General features: G+C 48.9%; 1 protein-coding gene across 1 annotated transcript in view; it reads right to left on the reverse strand.

Annotated features, from left to right (window-relative positions):
* RBL1 (RB transcriptional corepressor like 1) overlaps window positions 1-7,502 on the reverse strand; it is a 79,852-nt gene extending 72,350 nt beyond the window's left edge. The window contains exon 1 of the mRNA XM_006034285.3: window positions 7,289-7,502. Coding sequence (XP_006034347.1) covers window positions 7,289-7,447 — 159 coding nt within the window. The 5' untranslated portion in view covers window positions 7,448-7,502. The remainder of the gene's footprint in view (window positions 1-7,288) is intronic.
* Between the last annotated feature and the right edge of the window lie 17,445 nt (window positions 7,503-24,947).

Genomic DNA, 24,947 nt, shown 5'->3' on the forward strand with positions numbered 1-24,947 from the left:
CACCTCGGGATAGCTGGTAACCAATGGTCAGGAAAAAACTGAACTCCTGAATGCCCACTTTGCTTCGGTATTTCACCAGACCATGGGGAAAATCAAGTGAGATAAGCCTCATAGCAGGCATGCCAGGACTGATAGCCTCCCCACTGTGGATGGTGAATGGGTGTAATGCCAACTAGAAAAACTATACATTTATAGTCCATTCCAGATTGCTGAAGGAGCTGGTGGCTGAGGTCATCGCAGAACCCCTGACAAAGTTCTTTCAGAATTTGTGGCGCACAGGGGAGATCCCTGAGGATTGGAAGAGGGCCAACACGGTGTCTATCTTCAAGAAGGGGAAGAGGGAGGACCCGGGCACCTAGAGGCCAGTCAGCCTAGCCTCTATCCCAGGGAAAATCCTGGAAAAGTTCATTAAAAAAAATCTATGTGCAATACACTCACAGAAGGCAAGATTCTGAATGACAGCCAGCATGGTTTTGTCACAGGTAGGTCTTACCAATCTCATCTCCTTCTATGACCAAGTTTCTCGCCACCTGGACATGGGAGACAAGGTAGACGTTATATATCTAGAGTTCCAAAAGGCTTTTGATCTAGTATCCCACAATATCCTTGTGGGAAAACTGGAAGACTGTGGGCTCAGCTGCTTGATGGTTCAGTGGGTGGGAAACTGGCTACAGGGTAGGACCCAGAGGGTTCTCACAAGCGGATCCGTGTTGTCATGGCGTGAAGTGGCCAGTGGTGTCCCTCATGGGTCCATGCTTGGACCAGTGCTTTTCAACATCTTTATCAATGATTTGGATGGGGGAGTGAAAAGTTCACTGGCCAAGTTCGCGGATGACACCAAGTTATGGGGCAGTGTGGCGATGCCAGAAGATAGGTTGCTGATACAGGAGGACCTGGAGAGGCTCGAGAGTTGGGCAGACCGGAACCAGATGAAGTTTAAAACTTCCAACTGTAAGGTGCTCCATCTGGAGGCAAATAACCCTCAACATACATACAGGCTCAGCAGTGACAGCCTGACTTGCACCATGGCTGAATGGGACCTAGGGGGAATTTCATAGACATTAGGGCTGGAAGGGACCTCGGAAGATCACCGGGTCCAGCCCCCTGCCTCAGGGGCAGGAAGTCAGTAATGACTGACCACCGTGTGAACATAAGTCGTCAGTGCAGTGCGGTGGCCAGCAGGGCAAACAACGTGCTGGCATGCATCAACCGATGCATCTTGTGTAAAACTAAGTGATACTCCTGTTGTACTTGGCACTGGTGGGACTGCAGTTGGACTACTGCATCTGGTTCTGGGCACTGCACTTCAATAAGGATGTGGAAAAACTTGAGAAGGTGCAGAGAAGAGCCATGGACTTGGCTCTGATCAGGGACTTGCAAGGCAGGCCATACGAGGAAAGGCTGAGGGACCTGCACCTCTTCAGCCTAAAGAAGAGAAGGTTGAGAGGGGACTTGATAGCAGCTTACCGCTATATCAGAGGAGTGCATCAGGAGCTCAGTGAACAGCTGTTCACTACGGCACCCCTGGGGAAGACCAGAACCAATGGATATAAAATCCTGGAAGGCCACTTCGGGCTTAATACCAGGAAAAACTCCTTCACAGTTAGGGTGTCCAGACTGCAGAATACACTCCCTCCAGAGGTGGTGCAGTCACCTACCTTGGAGGTTATCAAGAGGAGACTGGACAGTCACCTCGCTGGGGTCACTTGACTACAGCTGTCTTCCTGCCTAGAGCAGGGGGGCTGCACCCAATGATCTGCAAGGTCCCTTCCAGCCCTTAACAATCTATGAATCTAAGGGGCTATCTGGTAGAGGGTGGAGGTAGGGATGTGAACTCAACTAAGTTACATAACAAATATGCAGCCAACTAAGCCCCGGGCTGAAGGAGTGGGAAGGGGGAAGGGACATGATGCCTGTACAGCAGAGAATATACAGGAAACCCCACACAATAATACCGCATTTGAGTAGGGAATTGGTTTGTAGGCACACACACAGAGTTACAAATACAGATATGTGGGAAACAGGCTTTAGAAAGTCCTTGGAATCCTTTACGTGTGGTCAGGCAAGTCTCCTCTGCATCACTTCTGGTCAGCAGTTCGATAAGGTCCACTTACTAGCGCTGTCCTGTGATGTGCTCCACATAGATGTCCCTGGACCAGCGGATGGTGTTGGAAAACATGAGGCACTGCATCAGTTCGGCGTAGCTGTGAGATACGTAGCAGGTGTGCAGGATGCTCTTGTTGCTGGGGTCACACGTTTCAAGTGCCCCAATGATCAGTACCTCGACCGTCACACGTCGCATCCCCAGCACCTCAAGATGTCAGCCAGTAGCTGGTACTTCTCTCGCTTCCTTTCATGGGCCTCAACAAAGGCTTGCCACTGATTCTCAAAGGGGAGGGTGACATCTACCATCATGATGCGCCTGCTGGCCTCATTGGTCACAGCTGGCTCTCACAGCGTGGGATGGTGCAGCTGATGGACACGGTCCCTGCTGAGGCCAAGATGGCCTTGGCCAGTCAGTCCTGGACGGCACTGTTGTGCAGCTGCCACGCTCTGGCATGGGGCTTGCAGATGCACGACACATGGGGGAGGGTCTCTACCTTATAGCCACAGCTTCGGCACCATTTGTCACAGTTCCCATACTAGACAGTGATGCTGAGCTGCACGCAGTTGAGGTGGATGCAGTGGATGAAGTGCCAGTCCACAAGCTGGCATCTCACTTGGAGGTGAGATCAAAGACCCTGCTTTGGTCAGGTTTTGCCCTCAGTGTACTTGGCTCAGATGGCGGTACTTGGCCTTCAGGAACCATTCCAGAAGGGTCCTCGCGTAGGGAAGCGGGGGGGGGGGGGCTGCGCGGGGGGGAGGGGGGGGGGGGGGGGGGTGTCATGGTGACATGGTTGGTGTTGGGTGGTCAGGAGCATTGAGACTCCCAGTTCCTGAAGCTCCTCTTTCCAGGTCCAGGCACAGGTAATGCGCTTCCTAAGGTGGCATGTAGTATTGTGGGCTTGGCTCCACAGTGAGGCGAAGTTCTTGCCATCTTGGCTTAACTCATTTTCAAAAGAGCAGCTCAGGAAGGTTGCTGGGTTACGTCCAGTGGGCTGTCTCCCAGTCCTCTTGTGGGCAGCCCCTTCAGGGCACTGGCAGCAGCGCTGCTCACTATCTCATTTGGATAGGTCAGAAGACGAAAGGCGTGGGTGACCACTGCGGCTGATGGTGCTGACTGGCATCCCAAGCTCCCGGAGCATGTCAAAGATGTGGTGGGGGGGCATGGAGCCAAAGGGGTTGGAGATGTCTAGCCACACCACTGCGCACGGCCTTCTGGCCTGAGTGTCATCTGAAGCATGCTTGTAGCAGCCCTCATTAGAGAGGAATCCCTTCTGGCTCAGGCTGATATATTCCAGATACCACCCCCCCCACTACAAAGGATCCACATGCTAATTAGCTCCCAACTCATGCCTGGAACTGGGTGTTCTTGTCACAAGTCCCGGAACTCCAAAAGTGTATATGTGGATGAGGTGCAGGGCTGCCTAGTGTGTCTTTATGAGGACAGGTCCACAATAATCACATGTGACAGGCTGAGAAGCTGACAGCTGCATATAAGTTTGGTAAATGTTTGCCAGACCTTTAAGCTCATAAAGAAACAGGAATCATTGGAAATGGGAAAGAAAGGCACTGCTCAGCTGCAGAAGTGAAGAAGAAGTTGAAATGTATCTGATGCAGTGGTTCACCATGACTTGAAAAAGAGCTGGCACTGAAGGGGACTCGGCACAATGGGCACTATATTTTATTCAGATGGACTGCACTAATCTATCCTTGTGCTTGGCTAAGATCAAATTCTACAGTTTCCCTTTGCTCCCCTTTTGTTGGTACTTTTTTCACATTTGTTCAATAAAAGCATTTTTCTAACAGCTAGCTGTATCCTCACTCTCTACTTACCTGTGCCCCATCATTATGCCTCCCAAGTCCCTGAAAACTCAAAAGCATGGGTCCAAGCACTCTCCCCCACACTAACTCAAGTCAAGCAAACCTGAAGACCTTGGTCAAGTGCAGGCTGTTTATGAGAGAAGGGAAAGCAAAAATACGAAAATGCCCCACCCAGGTAATTTATCTCATAGGGCACATAAAGCAAGGATGAAAGCACTCCTCTCCATTTGTCCACTCTGAAGCATGCTGGGCTGGGTGCTCAGTCTCACCCCTAGTGTCAAAGCTATATCACTTTGTGAACTGGGTCCCAATTAGTGACATTTGGGAACAGTTCAACTGCTATACATGTCAGCATTAATTCTCTTCTGTAACAGAGGCCAGATCAGCTCCAGGGGAGTGTAGCTGTAATCTGTCCATACAATGAACAGTAGTCCCCCACAAAAAAAAAAAAAAAAAAAAAAAATCACATTCCAGATAGTCTTTAGTTGAAGCAGGGACCAAGGCCTGAATGTCCCTGCCAGAAACAACTGGGTCGGGAAGCATGGCATGCTGTTCACCAACTCGCATACAGAATTAGGGGCTGCAGGAAGAAATGCACATGGGCCTGCTATATTTGTACATAGTGTTTGTTACCTTTAAAGTAGATGGTGAAAATGGTAAAAAAATTGCTCTAAAATACCAAATGGACTCCCTTGATCTCTTAGAAAAAGTAAGCTTAGCATTCAGCAGAAGAGTTTTGACATTGCTCTTTGCACCTTTACCATCAAAATAATGTTAGCATTTTCTAAAACAGTTTCTCAACCCGGGGGGTCACAAGAATATATGAAAGGATTGTGAACAAACTTTAAAAATGGATCATACTTTGCATACATTTTGAAAAAAATAGATGCTGCTTGTGCTTCACCATATGTTAACACTGTGCATACTAATAAACAGGGATCTGGGTTTTCCATCTGCTGTGGAAAAACATGAGTTTTCTTCTTTAAAGGAAAAAAAATATGGGAAATTGAAGGTTTCCCCTTGTAGGCTGGCAGAGTTCCAGCCTGCGATGGGCTGCTTGGGTCTGGGGGTAAAAAAGAGAAAGGCGGGGACCAGGCAAGGCAGCCATCTATTCAATGAGCTGGAACTCAAAGAAGAATTCTGTAAGTGCACAGAATGACCTTTCAGAACTTGATTAGTGACCAACTAAGGGCTTCTCTACTTATGTAATCATGCCAGAAAACCTGTGTGCACTTTAACTTCAGACACATAGCTTTAAACCCATACAGTGTTATTCAGGAATCAAATACCTCCATGGGTAGTCCAGACCTTATGCATTCACCTGAGACCCAAGGGCATCTATACACATGCTCTGATGTGTTCTAATTTTAATGCATAGGAACAGACTCAATTAACTGAGTCTGCTGGAGCACTCTATTGAGAACATCTCACATTTCAAAATGGTGGCAAGGGCGCTTTACCTGAAGTTCATTTGATGAGCTTTAGTTAAAGTGCCCCCCCGTGCCATTTTGAAATGCAAGGACCTTGAACACATGAGGCACTGCAAGCATTTTAATTATAGTGGCTCTGTAATTAAAATACACCCCACCCCAGAGCATGTGTAAAAATGCCATAAGTGACAGACCACGGATAGGGAACCCCCAGCACGGGTGCCAGACCATGGCATGCATTTTGCTTGGCAAGCAAGCCTCAGGGTGGACAGTGGGGAAAGGGCTGGGGCTACACTGCCACAATAAGGGGAACCAAGAGGGGCCCGATCCCACTGAGCCAACATCTTACAAGTTGAGGCTGTGGGTGTTTTGGCACTTTGCCCAAAAACGTTGCTGACCCATCTCCCCACCCAGCAAGTAGCAAAGCTTTCCTCTCACACTGGCCTTCTGACAACCCTATCCTACTCAGCAGTCAGAAGCAAGTCATCTGAGCTTGTGTGTACATTGGTCAGATTATCCAAACACACACTTACACTGGAATGCCATATCAGAATTTCTCTGGCAATACCACTGGTTTTTACAGCAGCATTTCTCAACCCATTGGTCACAAGAATGTATGAAAGGGTCACAAAACAAACTTTAAAATTGGATTCTCCTTTAAAGGAGAAAACAAGAAAACATGGGAAGCTGTGGCTTTTCATGGGGAAAACATGGGAAACCATGGCTGCTTGGGGTCCCCCCATGCCCTACACACACCCACCCACCCCCTGTCCCACACACTGGGGGCTGGGCCCTGGGAGCAGTCAGTTGGGAGTGAGGGGCACAGGGTCAAGGTTGGTCATTTATTTTTACAAATAGGTCCTGGTACAAAGAGGTTGAAAACCACTGCTCTACATAATTTAAAAATTCTAGCTCTTTCTTTTAAAGAGCTCAGACTGATTTTTTTAAAGCAGAGCTAAATTGGCAGATGAATCAATCAGACTCTGCTGTATTGTCTAAAGTCTTTCCCACCATAGTACACTCAGTTTCACAGAAGGGAAATTAAAGTCAATACTTAAACAATGGAAGATGTTCCAATACAATGATTATGGCCAAGTAATTGCTTCTGCAAACAGACACCGCATACGGAAGAGGAGCTGGGTGCTGTATTTTACCCAAGCCACTGCAAACACCTCAAAGGGACACCATACTTCGGGGTTGGGGTTGTTGTTTTTTCAAAGACATTTTTGTGTTCCAAGCCGAATCAAATCCAAATCCATGAGTCAGTCCAGAACCGTAAGTGGCCCTACAACCAGCAAACATCCTCCACCCCCACCAGGAGCTTTAAATGTTTCCAAAGTCTTTTGGCAGCCATCCTACATGTAGGGCCAAGCCCAAAGGCTTGGGGTTGGGATGCCCCCCAAGTGTCGCCTGCCCTCAGCCATATGGCTGCAGGAACAAGCTAGGGAGAAGCCTCACTTTTATATAAAATGGGCATTAAGCCCCAACACCTTGGTGGGTACTAAACCACGCCAGAACAGTTATCCCTGAGAAGCTTAAGGAAAACTGCCTTCATGGACCCAGATACATGGCGTTTCCCCTGCCAGGTAAGCACAAGCACACCATGCCTAGGTGCAGAATGAACACAGGAATCTGCCCCAAGACCCGATGTTGCCAGTCTCCTTCAGCTGGCGCCGGCCTCGGACGAGCACAATTATAGCCGAGCGGCTCCGGCCAGCGACGCAAGGAACCACCGCCGCCCGCTACGCTACAAGCCCCGTCGCTCAGAGCGCAGGCGGGCAGCGGCTCCCTCCCCGCTGCCCCGCGAGTCATCCTTGAAGCAGCGGTACCCGCACATCAGCCGGAGCCGCCGCCCCTCCGCAAGCACTTTCCGGCCCCGCCCAAGCCCGGCAGTAGCCGGGGGGCGCGGCCGCGGAGCTCGGCCCGGCTCTCACCTCCAGGCTGTAGGTGCCCTGCAGCGCCGTGAAGTCCCGCAGAGCCGCGGCAGCGCTGGCAGCGTCCAGGTTGAGCTCCTGACAGAGGCGCTCGATGGCGACGCGGGCCGCGCCCTGGGCGGCTTCGGGGTCCCCCGCACGACCCTGCTCCAGGGACATGCCGGCCGCCCAGCCCAGCCCAGCCCCCGCCCAACAACCACGATCCCACAAGCCTTTGCGTCCAAAGCGCCAAAATCCTTCCGCCCCGCCCCTCGCTCTCGCGAGAACGTCCCCGGGCGACTCAGCCCGCTGCGGCTGCTGGAGTGGCATCTGCGAGCCCGGCGCAGCTCTTTCGCGTCCTGCCGCAGCCAGTCGCCCCCTTTGTTGACACGCTGGCTCGGTGGGGTGCCACGACGTGGTGACAGGACAGTGGCTCCGCGGGTTCTTCCTCTTGCTGCGAAATGCTCCAGGTCCCGCTACGCGGACAGGCGGGCTGGGAACGGGAGGTCCTGGACCGCCTTCGCCCCGGGCGCAGCGTGAAGCCCGGGGACTTCAGCGTTCACTAACGGAGGTTTAATCCCGGCGTCCGCATGTCGTGGGACAGTCACAAATGCTGACACTGCTCCCTCGCTGTCCGGGTAATGCTTGTGAGGAGCAATTTTCTCCCAGACGTGCCGCAGAGCCTAGGACCTGGTAACCAGCTCTGTTGGTTCACCCTTATAGCCTGGTTGGTCTCAGCTGCTGTGCTGTTTTCTGGCCAGTTCCCACCCCCAGTGCTTCTGCTTTACTCACCTCCGATTGCTGTGACTTCCTATCATGCAGCTGCCTGTAGCTACACAACCATGTAGTGAGCATAAATTAGATTGCTTTTAACTCCTTGTGGAGAAAGGGCCCCAATCCACTGGCATGACAGGGAGACTGAAAAAAAAAGTCACGTAATCGGCCATAGTGAAATAGTAAATACTGCATCAAGTTCCCATAGTTGTAGACTTGTAAAGTACTCCGATCCCCTATATGTGTCCTTAAGCTAAGGGTTGGGTATAAAGAGCAGAGGCTAAGGACTTGGTCTGAGATGGATGTAGCTGTTCTCTGGAATGGAGAGGAAAAACGCACTTAGTGCTGACCTCTGATGAGAGCAGGAGGTCTGGGGAGGATCAGTTTTGCCTTTTAAGGTGGGTGGGCAAAATACATTCCACAAGTCAGTTCCAGCCTGCCACACCATTCTCTCTAGCCCATGGGGCCTCCCCAAAAGACAATTATTACCAGCCCATGGTTGCCCCTCTGAAAGCCAGCAGGAGGCTCAGCCTTTCAGAGGTCATGCATCACCCGGCTGGGTTGACCTTGGGGCTCCCAGCACTCAGGGCAGGAGCACCATGTGGCGGCAGGGAGCCAGCCTGGCCCGACAGCTTGTAACTCCCCAGCACTCCAGCAGGGAGCCACGCATGATGGAGCCCAGCGGGCTCCATGCCACCACATGCAGTTCCCGGGTACTCTATCCGGGAGCTGTGCAGCATTGGGCAGGCCAGGCTGGCTCTGTACAAGCACATGGGGATCCCAGCACTGCAGGCAGGAGCCACACACCATCAGGCTGGGCCAGGCTGGCTTTGTCCCTCCATGTGTGGCTCTTTGCTGAAGTGCTGAGAACCCCTACGTGCTGGCCTAGCTTGGTGGCATGCACCTCCCTGGGCTGGCACTTCAGTGGGGAGCTGCACGCCATTGAGCCAGTTCTGTGCCACCATGTGCAGCTCCTGCAACTCAGCTGGAGCTGTGCACCGCTGGGGGGCTCTGCCTGCCACAGGAAACTGCTGCTGCTGGCAGCAGGGGCTATTCACCATGGGGCACTGTGTGACAGGGCCCACACCTCCCCCCATCATACCTACTCCCAACCCCCACCCCCCCCAACTCTCACCCCCAAACAACACCCACACAATATACAAGAGTAAGACTATTTTGTGCTATTATGCAATTGCCTCTATATATACTACACAAACACACAGAAATCAGGACAAAAATATTTTTTGAAATAAAATTAAAATATGTTCTAGTAGATGTTTGATTTTTAGTACATGATTTGGGAGTATTTTTGTGGTTCCAAGATGGCAAGCCCCCCTCAAAAAAACAGTACTTCTGGGGCAAGTAGAGGGACTTTCAGTGGCAAAGATCAGGGGTTAGTGGTGGGACGTCTGACCCCAAGACGGCAACCTGGGAATGTGGCTACCATTGCAGCCCTCAACAGCTCACCAAAAGTCAGTAAGTGGTCCTTCAGCCGAAATAATTGGTCACCCCTGCTCCAAGGGCACGTCTACACAAGACATTTACTGCAGTTGCTTAATTAGCTCCACAGTAAATGTCTCAGTGTCTTGACATGCAATGCTATTACAATAGAGTAAACTAATTAATTCTGCCATAGGTTAGTGCTTGCAAATACAAGTAGTGTCCTGTGGCGGAGTTTTTTTTTTCTCTGCATCAGCATGTGTGTAGATGCTTATATAGCTGGATGGAGCACAAGGGTGCTTCAGTGCAGGGTCTGCCTGCTGGCTAGCCTCACACTGAAGCACCCTCATGCACCAGCCAGCCCCTCTGCAGCACATTGAGCCAAGTCAGAGTAGCCCCGGGCTGGCAGGCTGACCCCCCACCTCTGGGGCCTCCTGCCAGCTGGGGCTGCTCCAACCTAGCTCAATGTGCTGTGGACCCAGGCACATGTCCAAATGCAGTGCCCAGGGGCAATAAACTCGAGCATAATATGCGCCAGAGTTTATTGCTGCACATTTATAGCACATGTAGATGTGACCTAAGGGTAAGAAAAGATCTGGATAGGGATTAATGCTGCCCCAATATATAGTTGAAAATACTTATCCACCTCCACAGTGAGAAAATTCTTCCTGATCATCAACCTAAATGTCCTCCACTGTAGTGTGAAGCCATTGCTCCTAGTCCTGTCCCCTACAGCAGCAGAGAAAAGTCTTATCTTCATCCTCTATAATCTCCATTCAGGTATTTGAAAACTTATCAAATCCCCTCTACCAGTCTTGTCTTGTCTATACTGAAGAACCCTAGTTCTTTCGACCTTTCCTCGTAAGTCATGTTTTCCAGACCTCATCATTTTTGTCGCTCTCATCTAGACTCTTTCTTATCTGTCCACATCTTCTTGAAGTATGAAGCTGTAAGAGGACCTGTGACAAGGGGCCATCATGAGGCTGGTCACAACACCAGCCTGTGCACCTCTCTAGGGCTATCCACCCATCTGACTCACCTGCCACTCCTTTGTTGGAACTAAAGAGTTGTTTGTACATAGGCAGGAGGCTGCCCATTTATTGCCTGATGCCCAGGGCATAATACATGGCTCCAAGCCATCCCTACACCATGTTTCATGCCTTGCAGATGGCATTCAAAAATCACTTCAAACTCTCCTGGACCCTTAGTTGGGCTGCACTCGGCCTCTGACCTACAATTGGCCTTGGATGTACTTTGGCCCGGTCTCTGGCCCAAACTTGGCCTCAGATGTCCTCAGACATGCTTTGGTCATGTGCTTCCTTTCTGGGGCCACAACTCCGCCCCATCATTGGGGCCTCTACTCCACTCCCTCACTGGGCTTCTGTGCCTGACATCCCTTAGGCTTCATTCTGGGCTCCTTGCTGCTATGGGCTCCTTGCCCTTCATCTCATTCTGGGCTCCTTGCTTTTATGGGCTCAGGTCCCTTGCTGGACCTTGCCCATGTCTCAAACCCCACCATGCGCCATATGCACTCTGCCCTACTCTGTATAGTTTCATAGTTGGTAGGGTAGGAAGGGACCTGAGCAGATCATTAAGTCCGACCCCCTGCCATGGACAGGAAAGAATGCTGGGGTCAAACGACCCCAGCAAGGTGTCTATCTAGCCTCCTTTTGAAGACCCCCAGGGTAGGAGCCAGCATCACTTCCCTTGGGAGTTGGTTCCAAATCCTAGCCGCCCTGACTGTGAAGTAGTGCCTCCTGATATCAACCCTGAATCTACTTTCCGTCAACTTACGGCCGTTATTCCGTGTTACTCCCGGTAGTGCTTGGGGGAACAAGGACTCTCCCACTGCCTGCTGGTCTCCCTTGGCCAGTTTATAGATAGCCACCAGATCCCCTCTCAGCCTTCTCTAGTGGAGGCTGAACAGGTTCAGGTCTCATAGCCTCTCCTCGTAGGGCCTGCCCTGCTGCCCCCTGATCATGCGAGTGGCTCTCCTCTGGACCCTCTTGATGTTGTCCACATCCCTCCTGAAGTGCGGCACCCAGAATTGGATGCAGTACTCCAACTGTGGCCTGACCAATGTCATATAGAGGAGGAGGATCACCTCCTTGGACCTGCTTGAGATGCATCTGTGGATGCATGACAAGGTGCAGTTAGCCTTCCTGACTGCGTCCCCACATTGGCGGCCCATGTTCATCTTGGAGTCTATAAATTATTCCAAGATCCTTTTCTGCCTCTGTGCTGATGAGAAGGGAGTTCCCCAGCCTGTAGGTATCCTGCTGGTTCTTTTTCCCTAGGTGCAGTACCCTGCACTTGTCAGTATTGAACCCCATCTTATTCTTATCCGCCCACCCCTGTAACCCGTCCAGCTCCTCCCTCCCTTCTAGCGTGCCCACTTCTCCCCACATCTTAATGTCATCTGCAAATTTGAACAAGGTGCTTTTTACCCCCTCATCCAAGTCACTGATGAAGATGTTGAACAGATGGCCCTCCAGGTCCCATTGGCCCCACACCATACAGCCCTTCAGTCTTCCTCTCTCTTGCACTTGGTACTGGCCCCTCACAGATCTTCAGGCTGCCCAATTCAGGCCCTACAACAGGGCGTCACGCCTACTGCCCCACGCTCTGGGCTGACTCTGGCCCCTGCCTTCTCTGGCCTCGGACATCCCAAACTTGGCCCCCTCAGGCCTCAGGCATCTGTTGACATACCTGGGTCCTAACCTGCCCCCTCTATGGGGTAATCCACCAGGTCATGGGGGCTGAGGCTTTCCAGTGCCCCATCCTCGCCTTTCAATGGGGAGTCACAGGTGTGGCATTTCCTGGAGGTTGGCCCACCACACCATCCAACCCCAGCAGGGTGCAGTTTTCAGTTTTACCTGGGACCACAGGAATCTCCTCCATCCCCATAGTTCTTACCCTGACCTCTGGATGTTCTAGGACGGGGCGGGCAATTATTTCGGGTGGAGGGCTGCTTACTGAGTCCTGGCAAGCCATCGAGGACCACGTTACAGGCATCCAGGGGCAGATATATATTCATTTTCTAAATTTTTAGGGGCCCTGCAGGCTGGATAGAATGACCTGGCAGGCCACATCCAGCCCATGGGCTGCATTTTGCCCACCCGTTTTAGGAGCTGTAATCTGCAGGTTTAGTAATGTTGCTCATCTGGCTCCCTTGGATGTAACTGCTAGTTCTGCTGCTAAGGCCTGGGCTTATACTGAAGTTGCCCAGCCCTCCTCCAATCTGGTGTCCCCCTTTCAGTCATGTGACTATCTAATTGGGCCAAACTGCACCCACAGGCTACCCAAAGCCTGTCTCAAACCTCTTACAGTGGCAGGCACACCCTGTGCTGTGCCACATACCTTTCCCATTTAACTCAGCTTTCCTGGGGTGGGGTTGGGAGGGTGTCTCTGTGCCTGGCTGGTCGAGGTTTCCCGGCCAATGCACCACTGGGACAGGACACTCCCTCTGAAAGCAGCTTTGGGGAGCCCCTAGCAGCCACACTAAGCCTGTTCTACAGTATAGCTTATCAGGGTCACTCGTCTTTCCTGCCATGCCTTTTGATGTTGTTATAAACTTGAGAGGTTTCATCATTGAAATAAAACTTACTTTCAAGTAGATAAGTCCCATTCCTGGCTTTTCAGCAGCACCTTAATATAACTTTCACTCCAGAGTATTCACAAGCCATGTCTAGAATGTATTCTTATAATCTTTGGCAGCAGTGCCATTATGCATATTGCACAGGTCCACACAGGCTCTGAACTGGTAACGGTGTAGTCTTCTTAACAAACTAGTGCTGGCAGGGTAATTGGCACTATTCTTTAGCAGTGCTAAGTAACCTTCCTGCAAAAGGCAGCTTGTGTGGAGTAGCATAATGTGCTTGATGGTACCACTATTGTCAGTCCCTCATCCCTAAGGAATATCATTTGGAAATTATGCCATAAAACATATTAATAAGAATGCTGCAGTCTTCTTTTATTATGTTATTCAGTTTCACCTTCAGCACAGCACAAAATGCGCAGTTTAAAGGACAGTTTAAAGAAAGGAGTGATGCACTTCCCCATGGAATACATCTCTCCACAAATGTAAACCCACAAGACCACCACCTCTAATGCTTTACTGCAAGTAAAGCATTAGAGGAATTTTAAAAATAGAGTAATAATACAGGACTTTTGGTTGAATCATGGGCAACTGGTGCCTCCTGATTCAGGGGGGGCACTTGCCCCTCCAGCAGCCAGTCAGTGACTGGGGGGATCCCCCTGAGGCTGATTGCACCAACTGGGGGTGGGGTGGGGTGGGGTGGTCCTCCTGCATCCAGTCGTGCATGCCAACCCAGAAGCAGCGTTCCCTCTAAGCTGGCTCTAAGAGGGAATGCTGCCCGGAAGTGCCAGTGGCGCACCCAGAAGGGCCAGGGACATGCCTGGAAGTGCCAGTGGCACTTCTGGTGCCCCCACTCTCCGGCCAGTGCTCTCAGGGGGACACTAGCCCTCCCGCTTGCCCCCCCACTCACCGCCTAAGTGGGGAACGCTGCTGTGAGGGGGTGCACGTGCACCCCTGTGCACCTCCTAAGCATCGCCACTGGGTTGAATATTAAAAATTAGCTGATAATGATTGCAGGTATCCTGTACAATGATGAATTTTTCACTGTATAATTATTGATTCAATGCCCAATAAGAAAATCACAAATTTTATCATGTGCAGGTTGCTGAAGTGCCATCATAGAATGCAGGCATATATATCTCAAGGAATTAATTGATATTTCTTCAGACCATACAAAATAAACATTAAGGACCTGATCCTGAAAATAGACATAAGTTTTACAAGGAGAGAATCTTTTACAAACTTTAATCCCAAAGCACTGAATTAACTTCACTGAGAAAGAAGCAAAATATAAGAATAATCTTTTAGATTGCCTCAGAAGAGTGACCTCACATTTTCACCCAGGACTCAGAAAGCACAAATTTTCTGAAGTAGATTCTTTGGTCCTTTGTTTCTTGGTAGCTGACTGGAGCTAAAATGGCAATTGCAGTCAGGTCCTTTGGGGATGGTAGGGACAGGGAAGGAACAGCTGGGAGTGCCCTGGAAACTTCTCTTGGGGAAGTGAGGAGACTTTTGTTCAAGGGTTCTGTCATGTGGAAGATTATTCAGTTAACTGCAGCAATTCCACCTGGGACCTCTCATCCCTGGCTGTTGGGCCCTACAGGGCAGGAGCCAAATCTGTCCAGCTTCTTTGGCAGCACTGCTTGTGCCTTCCCTTGTTCTAGCCACTGCAGGACCACCCTTAACATCATTCCTTTGTGTCCCTCCCTTCTCTTCACCCAACAGCTGCCTTAGGCTGACAGGACTACTCCAATGCACCTTTCCTGACACAACAGCTGCTTGCACATGAGAACATTCCCCTCCCACCTTCTGTGGCACTCTCCCATCCCCTGTCTGTGGGTCCCCCTGCCCTAATGTCACCCACAAGGAACGAACACAACTTGCTTAGATTTCACCAAATCACCATACAACAGAACCCTCCTCCCCCATGTTACCTTTTTAGTTGCCTGCAACTCTCCTTTTTTCCTCTCTGTGCAGTCAGTGGAAGTGCCAGCTCATGTCCCTGACTTGTGGCCACCACCCTGACTCACAGCCCAAGGTCCCTGTAAAACAGTTCCATCACAAGGAGTTAATACAGGGAGAACATTATACACCTTTTATCCAATTAAATATGATATTCACTAGTGCCAGTAAGTGCAAACAACACTGCTAGTCTGAAGGAGGAAAACAATATTTGCATATGTGCTTTTTATTTGTGGCTTTCTAAACCTCACTGATCTCCCCTCCCCTACTGATGTCCACAGAGCTGGAGCCAATGGTCTGTCCATTCAGTCAATGAGACCTTGATGTTTTACTTCCAAAAATCCTGAAGAAAGTTTGTATGCTGTAGCTTGAGAAGGACATTGTTGTTGACTGTTGTCAGCGTCTTCATTGCTGTTGTCCTCGCAAGGTGTTATTTATGTGATGTTAGTGTTGAAGTCTCAGGAGCTTTGGTACTGGCAAAAGTCACAGCCAAGAGATCCCAACACCAGCTTTGTCTTAAAGAATGACCACAGGCTCAGTTTGGTGGAAAAGATTTGGCCAGATTTATTGTCTACAAGCACAGCCCTATCATGTTTTGGCCTAACAGGTATATCAGAGCAGGAGTTAAGGAATTTGTACCTGTGACAAGGTAGTCAGCACAACACCACACAGGCTCCCCTAGGATGCTACAAAGTGCCCCTTATTTCCAATTCTCCTTTTATACCATGATCAAGGGACATGTATTGTATTCCATCTGTATCTTGAATATCTCAAACCATCCTGTACTATGGTCTTGTTTCATATCCTGACCTGGTATTCCTGTTCCAGGCTTATCATCCTGGTACTGGACTATCCTGCACCTTGCACTGCCTATATTTTGGTAGGAATACTCATCTGGCCCACATGCTAAGCTTTGTTTATGTGAGGAGTTCATGCATTGGTCAGGCTTGCTAGTCAGGCCTACTCTGGTCAATGCTTTAGGAACGCTTTTGTGTGAGCAGTATATATATGTATCAGTGCTCCAGTGAGGCCTACAGACATCACGGAGGCAGGGGGTGGAGGTCTCTGGAAGTTTCACAGACATTGAAAGAACCTGGTGGCTTGGGACCCTAAACTCTGACATAAGCATTTCCAAATGGTCTGTATAGTGGCTGGGGTAGAGGTTTTCCAGTCTAATGTGACAGGCTCTGCCTCTGGAGGGCAGCCTTGATGACCCTGCCCCTCACCCTCCCTGATGGCCAAATTGTTCCCCCTAACTGAATCATGGTCTTCTGGCATTATCTGTGCCTTAGAGCACAAGCTATCTTAGGAGTGATAACTGTGGCCTCCATCCTCCCTGTAGCCACACCCACGCCTTGCAGGTGTTATTCAGACAATGTCCTGGACCTTCCTGCAAGAGGCCTCAGTCCTCTTGGCTTTAGCTCACTTATTTTGGCTACCAGCCTCTAGCTATGGCTCACTTGTTTTGGCCTGGTTTTCTCAGCCTCAGCCCTCTCCGTATGTCACTGTCTGGGCCCCTAGCCCCCTTTCTCCCATGCTCTGGGTCCCCGGCTTCTGTCTCATGCTCTGAGCCCCTGGCCCCCTGTCTCCTGCATTCTGGGCCCCTGGCCCCCTGTCTCTTGCACTCTGGGCTCCCCAGCCCCTGTCTCCCATGCTCTGGGCTCCCCAGCCCCTGTCTCTTACACTCTGGCCCTTGACTCGCCTCTCAGTCTCTATCTAGAACCATGATGCTAAGCTGCAACAGCTTCTGAATAAGTGTAGGGATCAGAACATTTATTTACACTCAGATAAGCTGAAGTTGAGGAGAATTGAGGTCCCCTACACTGGACATCCTCTTACCTTGGCAGGACTCTGGCTTGACCCTGAAAAATTGAGAGCCATTAAGGAAATATACCAACAGATGTGAAGGTAGTCCAGCAATTTATAGGCTTATCTAACTATCTTTCCAGATTCTGTGCATACTTGTTAGAGGACTGCAAAGATTTGAGATGATTAACACACAAGGAGGTAGTATGGAACTGGACAGAAGCCCAGGACCAAGGATTTGAAAGAATTAAAGCTTGTAAGTGAGGCATAAGTCTTGTAGTTGTGATTTCACTGCTAGGTTGTAATACTTCAATGTGATGCCTCAGAGGGAGACCTAGGAGTAGCATTAATGCAGAACCAGCAACCCATGGCATTTGCTGGCTGGGCCCTGATATGGAAAGAATATATGTGCAAAAAGAAAAGGAACTCCTAGCTGTGTTCTTCCGGTTCACCTTCAGACAGAAGGTGGATGTGCATTCTGATCACAGGCCACTGATGGAAAACATTGTGAATTGTATCTAAGTGAATACAGTACATGCTTTGTGACTTCAGTGCTAGGGTGTAAACATCAGGTACTGTGTAGGGAAGTTGCTGCTAGTGGCAGATACTGAGCAGGGCTGACCTTCCAAAGTATACATGGGTCCACAGAACAGGAGATCAAATCTATGTACTACAATACCTTCCTATATCCAAAGGGACCCTCCAAATAATACAGGAGAGCACGGAATTGGATTAACAGCTAGAGACTGTGATATGAATTGTACTCCAGGGATGGCCTGATTGTAAGGAACAAATGCCCCAGGCAGTCATTCCCTACTTGTAGGTTAGGGATGAGTTGTGTGCACAGGATGAGATCTTGTTTAAAACTGACTGAGTAGTAATCCCTGCCAATCTAAAACAGGATATAGTGAAAAGAATACATACTTTGCACCTAGGAATAGAGGTATACCTGCAACAAGCTTGGGAATGTGTCTAATAGGCATGAATTCCCAGGTGAGAACATACATGGAATGATGCAAGGTGTGCCAAGAGCATGGAGATGGACAACAGAAGGAGACGTTACAGACTCAGGTTCCCAACAGAACCTTGAGGAAAAAAAGTTTGGGACAGACCTGCTTGCATTCAATTATAGAAATTACATGGTTACATTAAATTATTTTTTGGAGGTGGGCTATCTAGAGGATATTCAAACAATAACAGTAATTAGGAAACTGAAGGCACACTTTGCCAAGTATACCTAGGTAGCATATTACATTAGAGGAACCAAACGCATGAGGCCTCTGCATAAGGGAAACAGTCTGTGTTCAACCAGTCAACAGTCACACACAGCAGTGGCAAAAGGTCGCTGTTCAAACTGTCATTGAGCTAAGGACCTATTACATAGTTACCACTGAGATTGAGAAGAAACCATAGACAGCTGTGGAACAGCAATATCAGGGAACCAATATGGACAGACAAAAGAAACTAGCATCTAGATCAGTGGTTCTCAACCTTTTTTGTACCAGGATCCATTTATAAACATTGATGGCTAGTCACAACCCATTGCCCCTCAACCCCAGACTCCACCCTGCCAGCATGTGGGGCAGAAGGTTGTGTGTGTAGCAGGAGGGGGTCCCAAGCAGCCCCTTGTAGGCTGGAACTCTTCCAGCCTAAAAGGGAAAAGCCACAGTTTCCCACATTTTTCTCCTTTAAAGGAAAATCCATTCTTAATGTTTGTTCACACCCCTTTCATATATTCTTGCACATCCCATGACCCACAGGTTGAGAAATACTGGTCTAGATGATTCTGATTGGGCCTTGACCAGTTGCCCAGAGACCAGAGAGTCAGATGCAGCAAGAAATATGGGTGGCCACCAAGAAAACAATCACTGACAGGAAGACTGTAACAGGACCAGCCTCTGAGGGTGGCTGTGGCACCCCCTAGTGGCCACCCTGATCCTGCTCCCACTCCATCTCCTCAGTATACTCCCCTGCTATATCACCTGCTGTGCCTTTTTATATATAAACTAGCCAATTGCCTGTCAAGAATGATGGGTGCAGGGAGCGATGGTCGGGGACAGAAGCCTGTGTCTGGCCCCACTCCCCCCCCCACCTTTGGGGCGGGGCCAGCTCCCCCTTCCATCTGCTGGCCCCACCACCCCATTCGCTCCCTCGCAGCCACCTGCAGGGCTGGTTGGGTCATGGTCAACAGATGGCTGGGCAGAGGGGGCCTTGCTTCCCCTCCCCTCGTCTACTCTGTTTTCACAGCCTCCAGGGAGCAGGGGGGACAGGGCCAGCGCCCCCCGCTCCATTGCTGCCGCCTGCTGGGGGTGGGGGGCTGGGCGGGGACGAGGCCTGGGTCCAGGCTTGGTTCCCCCACCCTCACCCGCCCTGTGGCCCCCCCACCCCCCCCCCCCAATTTGGGCCCAACCCCATTCCCCCTGGTGGTTCGGGTTCAGGCCTGGGGCCACTCTCCACCATCCCCCTCCCCGCCGTGGCAGCCCTGACCCTGAGGAATGCCTCACCCCTTCACACTGTTGCTACCCCCACCCCCCGTCCCTGCCATCATGGCAGCACTCTGCTGCCTGCTGTCTCTACTGCTTTATTTGCACTCTGACTGGCTGCTGAGACAGCCAATCAGAGTGTGAATAAAGCATTACGGACAGACAGACCAAGGCTTTTATATATAGAGAATTGGGAGGTTGCTTCTGAGTCCTGGAGCACTCCCAGATGCCCCTGAGTTAGATGCTTAGTCCTGTTAATGTCTCTCTCTCTCTTTCTTCTCCCCTCCCCCCACAATGGACTTGCTGTCCAATACTGCCATGGTTCGGTGCCCTGCTAGCACCTGTCCTGTCCTCCAGGCAACCCTTGCAGCCTTAGTGGTTCTTTCTGTGCCTTAGGGCAGTAACTTGCCTTATAGGTATTAATTGTGGCCCCAGCTGCTCCCATAGCCATGCCCGTGCCTCATAAATGTCATTCTGTTGTCATCCTTGTTAAACTCTCTAGTCTGTATCAATTTCCAATCACTCAGGCTCCAGCCTCTCTCTGACAGCCTCTACCTGCTTGGGCCCTTGGTCCCAATTTCCAGTCACTTGGGCCTCTGATCCCACTCTGGCAGCTTCAGGTCACTTGGCTACTTTTCATAACGTAGTGAATTTAAACTACCCATATTGCGAGCAAACTGGCAGCTAACAGAAAGCTGGTAATGGTAGGCCAGTTAGGTTCTTCCATTTACCCATCACTCGTGGAGGGATGTGACGGCCAGAACCAAAGAAATTAATAAGAAATAAATATGTGCTTCTTAGAGGCATTTGGAATTTTTGTCTAATATAAAGCCTGTATTTTTGTAACCCACAAATGTAACTTGTAACTGTTCGTGAAACTAACGGCCTCAAAGACAAAGCTATACCTGTAAGATTAGCTGACCTAACTTTTTTTTGATCAGAGTTCAGCCTTGATGATAAAAACTGGATTCAACCACCTGGCCCACCCAGCACATTCCAGGAAATCACGTCTCAAAAAAGCATAGTCAAAGAAATCTAAAGGGGTTGAATAATGTTAATTTTAAACCTGAAGATGCTGCGTTGTAATTTGCTTATTGAATAAACCCAAGTTTGGGTAGAAAATTTTTATAATAATTTTTAACACCTTTTAATCCCATAGGGTAACAGCTATAGCGCAAGATTGTGAGTGGCTCTAAAGATAACAGATTAGCATAAGACTAGGTATAAAAAGTGTGTGCATCAGGTGACCAGCAGGAAGGAGGGAACAGAACGGTCATTGCTGTTCCATGGCCAGACCCCGAACTCCCGGTGTGAGTGAGGATCAGATCCTGATCAAATGACTTTCCCCGGTAATCCCTCCAACAGTGTCGACTGGGGATGTCTGACTTCGCTGGAATCACCTGGCACACACCTGGCATTGAGGGACTATCGATAAGTTGCCAACCCATGTCTGTCTATTTGTTGTTTCAAACAGCCCAGTGGCTGATACCCTCACAGTGCCCAGTTGGCCTGTGACAGATTGATTTATCTATCTGCTGTTATTATCTGTTGTTTTAAACAGCCCAGTGGGTGATATCCTTGCAGTGCCCAGCTGGCCTGCAACAGATTGATCTATCTGTTGTTAATATCTGTTATTATTTACTATTAGCTCTTTAATACTGCATTATCTGTTTATTGCGTTTATTTTTCTGTTAACTGTTGTGTGTGTGTAAACTATAATAAATTTACCATTGCTTTACTCCCAACTCTGCCTCCTCGATGAACCAAACAGCCCAGTGGCTGATACAGTTGCAGCACCCAGTCAGTCTGTGACTAAACTGATATACTCACAGTGCCCAGCTGGCCTGTGACAGAGGGAGAGAGCGGCATCTCAAGAATAATGTGCCATTGTGTGGGCAGACAAGTAGGGGGGAGATGTAGTAGATCTTGATTATACCTGATTCTCCAGGAGCGTGTCTACATGTGCTGGTTTAAGGCTCATTAGCCATTTTTATGGTGCATTAAGGGTGCACGTCTACACATGCATGCCCTTAATGCACCTTAAAAATGGCAATTTTAGGCTATTCATGCTTAAATTTGATACCTGTAAAAGCAGGTATCAAATTTAGGTGCAAATAGCTAAAGTGCCTTAATGCACGTGTATGTGTAGACGTGCGCCTAAATTACCTTAATGTGCATTAGGTAAATGTGCATAAAGTTTAGGTATGCGTAAAAGCATGTGTAGACACACCCCAGTAGTGTAATATCTCACTTTGGAGCTGAGTGGCTGAGAATCGGAAAGCTACAACTAGCTCCTTGCAGCAGCATTGGTCCCATAACTCCCCTGCTGCTCCCCCTTTGTACCATATGCACAGTATGCATGAACACAGTTTAGGCAGAGTAAAGAATCGGGCACTGTGTATAAAATCTACCATTCTTGTCTGATACCAGTTTTTAGCTCTTTTGCATTGGTGAAACTGATCACACAAGGTGCAAGGCAGCAAAGAATCACATACTTTTATCTTTTACTAATTCTGTAGAGCAGCTAGTACATTTCTGGGTGCTTTAAAAGCAACACATCATAATGATTACTGGTCCTTTCTGGACACAGCTGCTTATAGCACTGAAATAGGTCAGGCCCTTCCTGACCAAGAGGAAAGTGTAATTGTATTGAGAATTCCAAAGTCTGTGGTTTTTGTGGTATAGGTAAGATTTTCTTTAGTCACATACTCTCCTATTTTTGAAAATATTTCATTTGCTGCAAGAAGTGGTATTTGTAGTCTGCAAGTAGTATTCTTCTCTCTGACTTGGTGCTGATTCAATTCCCTGAAATATTATTAAGAAACACAAAAGTACTTTCACATGATACATAATACAGGTTCTGGCTACTTGGTCATTGAAGATCCTATGGGTTTTGTTAAGGCAAAGAAGCAGTGTTTGGGCAGATGCCGTGATCAGATTTCATTTCAGAAAATTATACTCTGCTCTTTGTAGTTTGAACTGGGTAATGAAATCTTATTTATTCCTTTTCCTAGTTGATGTGGGCTGCTGTGCTGTTCTGTTAATTAATCTGAAGCAATAAACTCCAGAGTTTATTGTTCCCAGGCACACTGTTTGAATGTGCACCTGGGACCACAGCATGTTGAACTGGGTCAGAGCAGCCCCAGCTGGCAGAGGGCTGTGGAGGGGCTGGCTAAGGCATAAGGGTGCTCCAGTGCAGGGCAATGTTCCCTCTAAGCTTTAGCGATCTGTGAGCAATCTTAGCTGGGAGTGCGCAGGTATCTCAGTGTGCCTGTCCCTCCCCCCTCCTGCAGCAGCCTGTGGCCAGGTTGGGATGGGTGGCGAGCAGCCGGACATGAAGCTGGTGGTGGTGGAAGCATCGGCACCCCCTTGCTACAGCACTGGACGTTCCCCCCAGGCCGGCACTCAGGGGCCGTAGCCCCCTACTGCCCCCTGTTGATACGCCACTGTATGTATATTAAAAAGTTACTCTGCCGCATGATCTTGTATTGTGCGCGGCCACGCATGCGCACAGCTTAGAGGGGATGCTGGTGAAGGGCTAGCCAGTAGGCAGCCCCTGCACTGCAGCACCCTCATGCCCCAGCCAGCTGCGTCAGTGTCTACACATGTGCTGCTGCAGAGTAAAAAACTTCACAGCAGGATACTACTTGTACTTACAAGTATTATCTTGCTATGGAATTAATTAGTTTACCCCAGCCCAATTGCCCTGCACATGAGGACGTCAAGATATTTACTGCAGAGCTAATTAGGCAATTGCAGTATACGTGTCTTGTAGACACACTCTTAATGTCATGCTTTAAGGAAGATATCATTTAGCAGACAGTATTTCAGCACTAGGTGAGTCTTTAACAAAGTTTCTGAATCTATAGAATGTTTATAGATTCATAGATGCTAGGGTTGGAAGGGGCCTCAGCAGATCATCAAGTCTGACCCCCTGTCCTGGGTAGGAAAGAGGGCTGGGGTTAGATGACCCCAGCCAGATGCCTATCCAGCCTTCTCTTAAATACCCCCAAGGTAGAGGACAGCACCACCTCCCTTGGAAGTCTGTTCCAAATTCTGGCCACCCTTACCATGAATAAGTTCTTCCTGATGTCCAGCCTAAATATACTGTCAGTTTGTGACCATTTTTCCTTGTTACCCCAAGAGATGCCCTGGTGAACAGAGTATCTCCTGTTCCTTGCTTCCCCCTCCAATGAATATGTAGGCGGCCACAAGATCACCTCTCAGCCTTCTCTTGCGGAGGCTGAAGATATCCAGTTCCCTTAGTCTCGTCTCATAGGGCTTGGTCTGCAAACCTTTAACCATGAGTGGCCCTCCTCTGGACCCTCTTGAGGTTACCCACATCCTTCTTAAAACTGGACACAGTACTCCAACTGCGGTCTGACCAATGCCACAAAGAGGGGAAGTATCACCTCCTTGGATCTGTTCGTCATGCATCTGCTAAGGCATGATAAAGTGTGGTTAGCTTTGCTGATGATTTTGTCACGCTGATGACTCATGTTCATCTTGGAGTCCACTATGACTCCGAGATCCCTTTCTGCTTCTGTGCGGCTGAGAGGGTCGTTCCCCAGCCAGTAAGTGTGCTGGATATTTTTATGCCCTAGGTGCAGCACTCTGCATTTGCCTTTCTTTAAGCTCTCTTAAAATGAAAGGTACTACATAAATGCAAGGTATCTTTCTATTCTGTCATATCAGAATTCTCATGTGTTTATTTTTTTGTGAATATGGATATAGATATACATAAATCCTGATAATATCCATGAAAGACAAATGTGTAAAGTTCCTGCTTCTCTATGAGCAGGGTTCAGGCTTTAACTTGGGGAGCAATGGTACTTATGCACTGCAAAATATATTTAAAGAAAGCTCTGGACAGGGCAACACCTGAACTTTGTTTGAGATGCACATATTAACATCTTGTGAAATAGCAAAGGTTCACACCTAATCTGCATAATATGAAGCAGATTGCAGATACTGTACCTCCACCAACAAAGCAGAGGCTCAGCAACATACTGGTTTTCTTGCTTTCATGTATATGGTATAAGCAAATAATTCACCAGTGGCATAACGAGGGGGAACAATAGGAGCAACTGCCCTGGGCACTGACTGGGGTGGGGAGGGTCAGGGGGAGAAGACAAAAAAAATGGCTGATGCTGACAGTTGAACATTCATGATTGCAAAATGGAAGTTGCCACTTTGCTTTGTTCCAGATGCTTGGCCATGTCCCTAACACTGCTGTAATTCACTTAACTGCATAATACAATAACAATATAATAATAATATATATTATTCCTTATAATAATAATAAGGAAGCCTTAGCCTGACGAAGGGTTTTTGAACCCGAAAGCTTGCTTAATAACTATTCTCCAACCATTTGGGTTGGTCTAATAAAAGATATCAAATTCACCCAAGGAACCTTGTCTACCTATGTCCTTAGACGAACACGGCTACAACCTAAACCCCTAATACAATAACAGGCATAAGGTTTTGCCTACTGTTTACATTGTAACAAGTTTTGGTTATCTTCATATCAGTTAAGTGCATAAGATACTCATGTGAGTAGCATCTTTTAGCTCTGCTATCTACTTTGTAACTTAATTGTACTTCAGTTAACTAACCT

This window comes from Alligator sinensis, unplaced genomic scaffold (genome assembly GCF_000455745.1).
Source record: "Alligator sinensis unplaced genomic scaffold, ASM45574v1 scaffold338_1, whole genome shotgun sequence".
In the NCBI taxonomy this organism is placed as follows: Eukaryota; Metazoa; Chordata; order Crocodylia; family Alligatoridae; genus Alligator; species Alligator sinensis.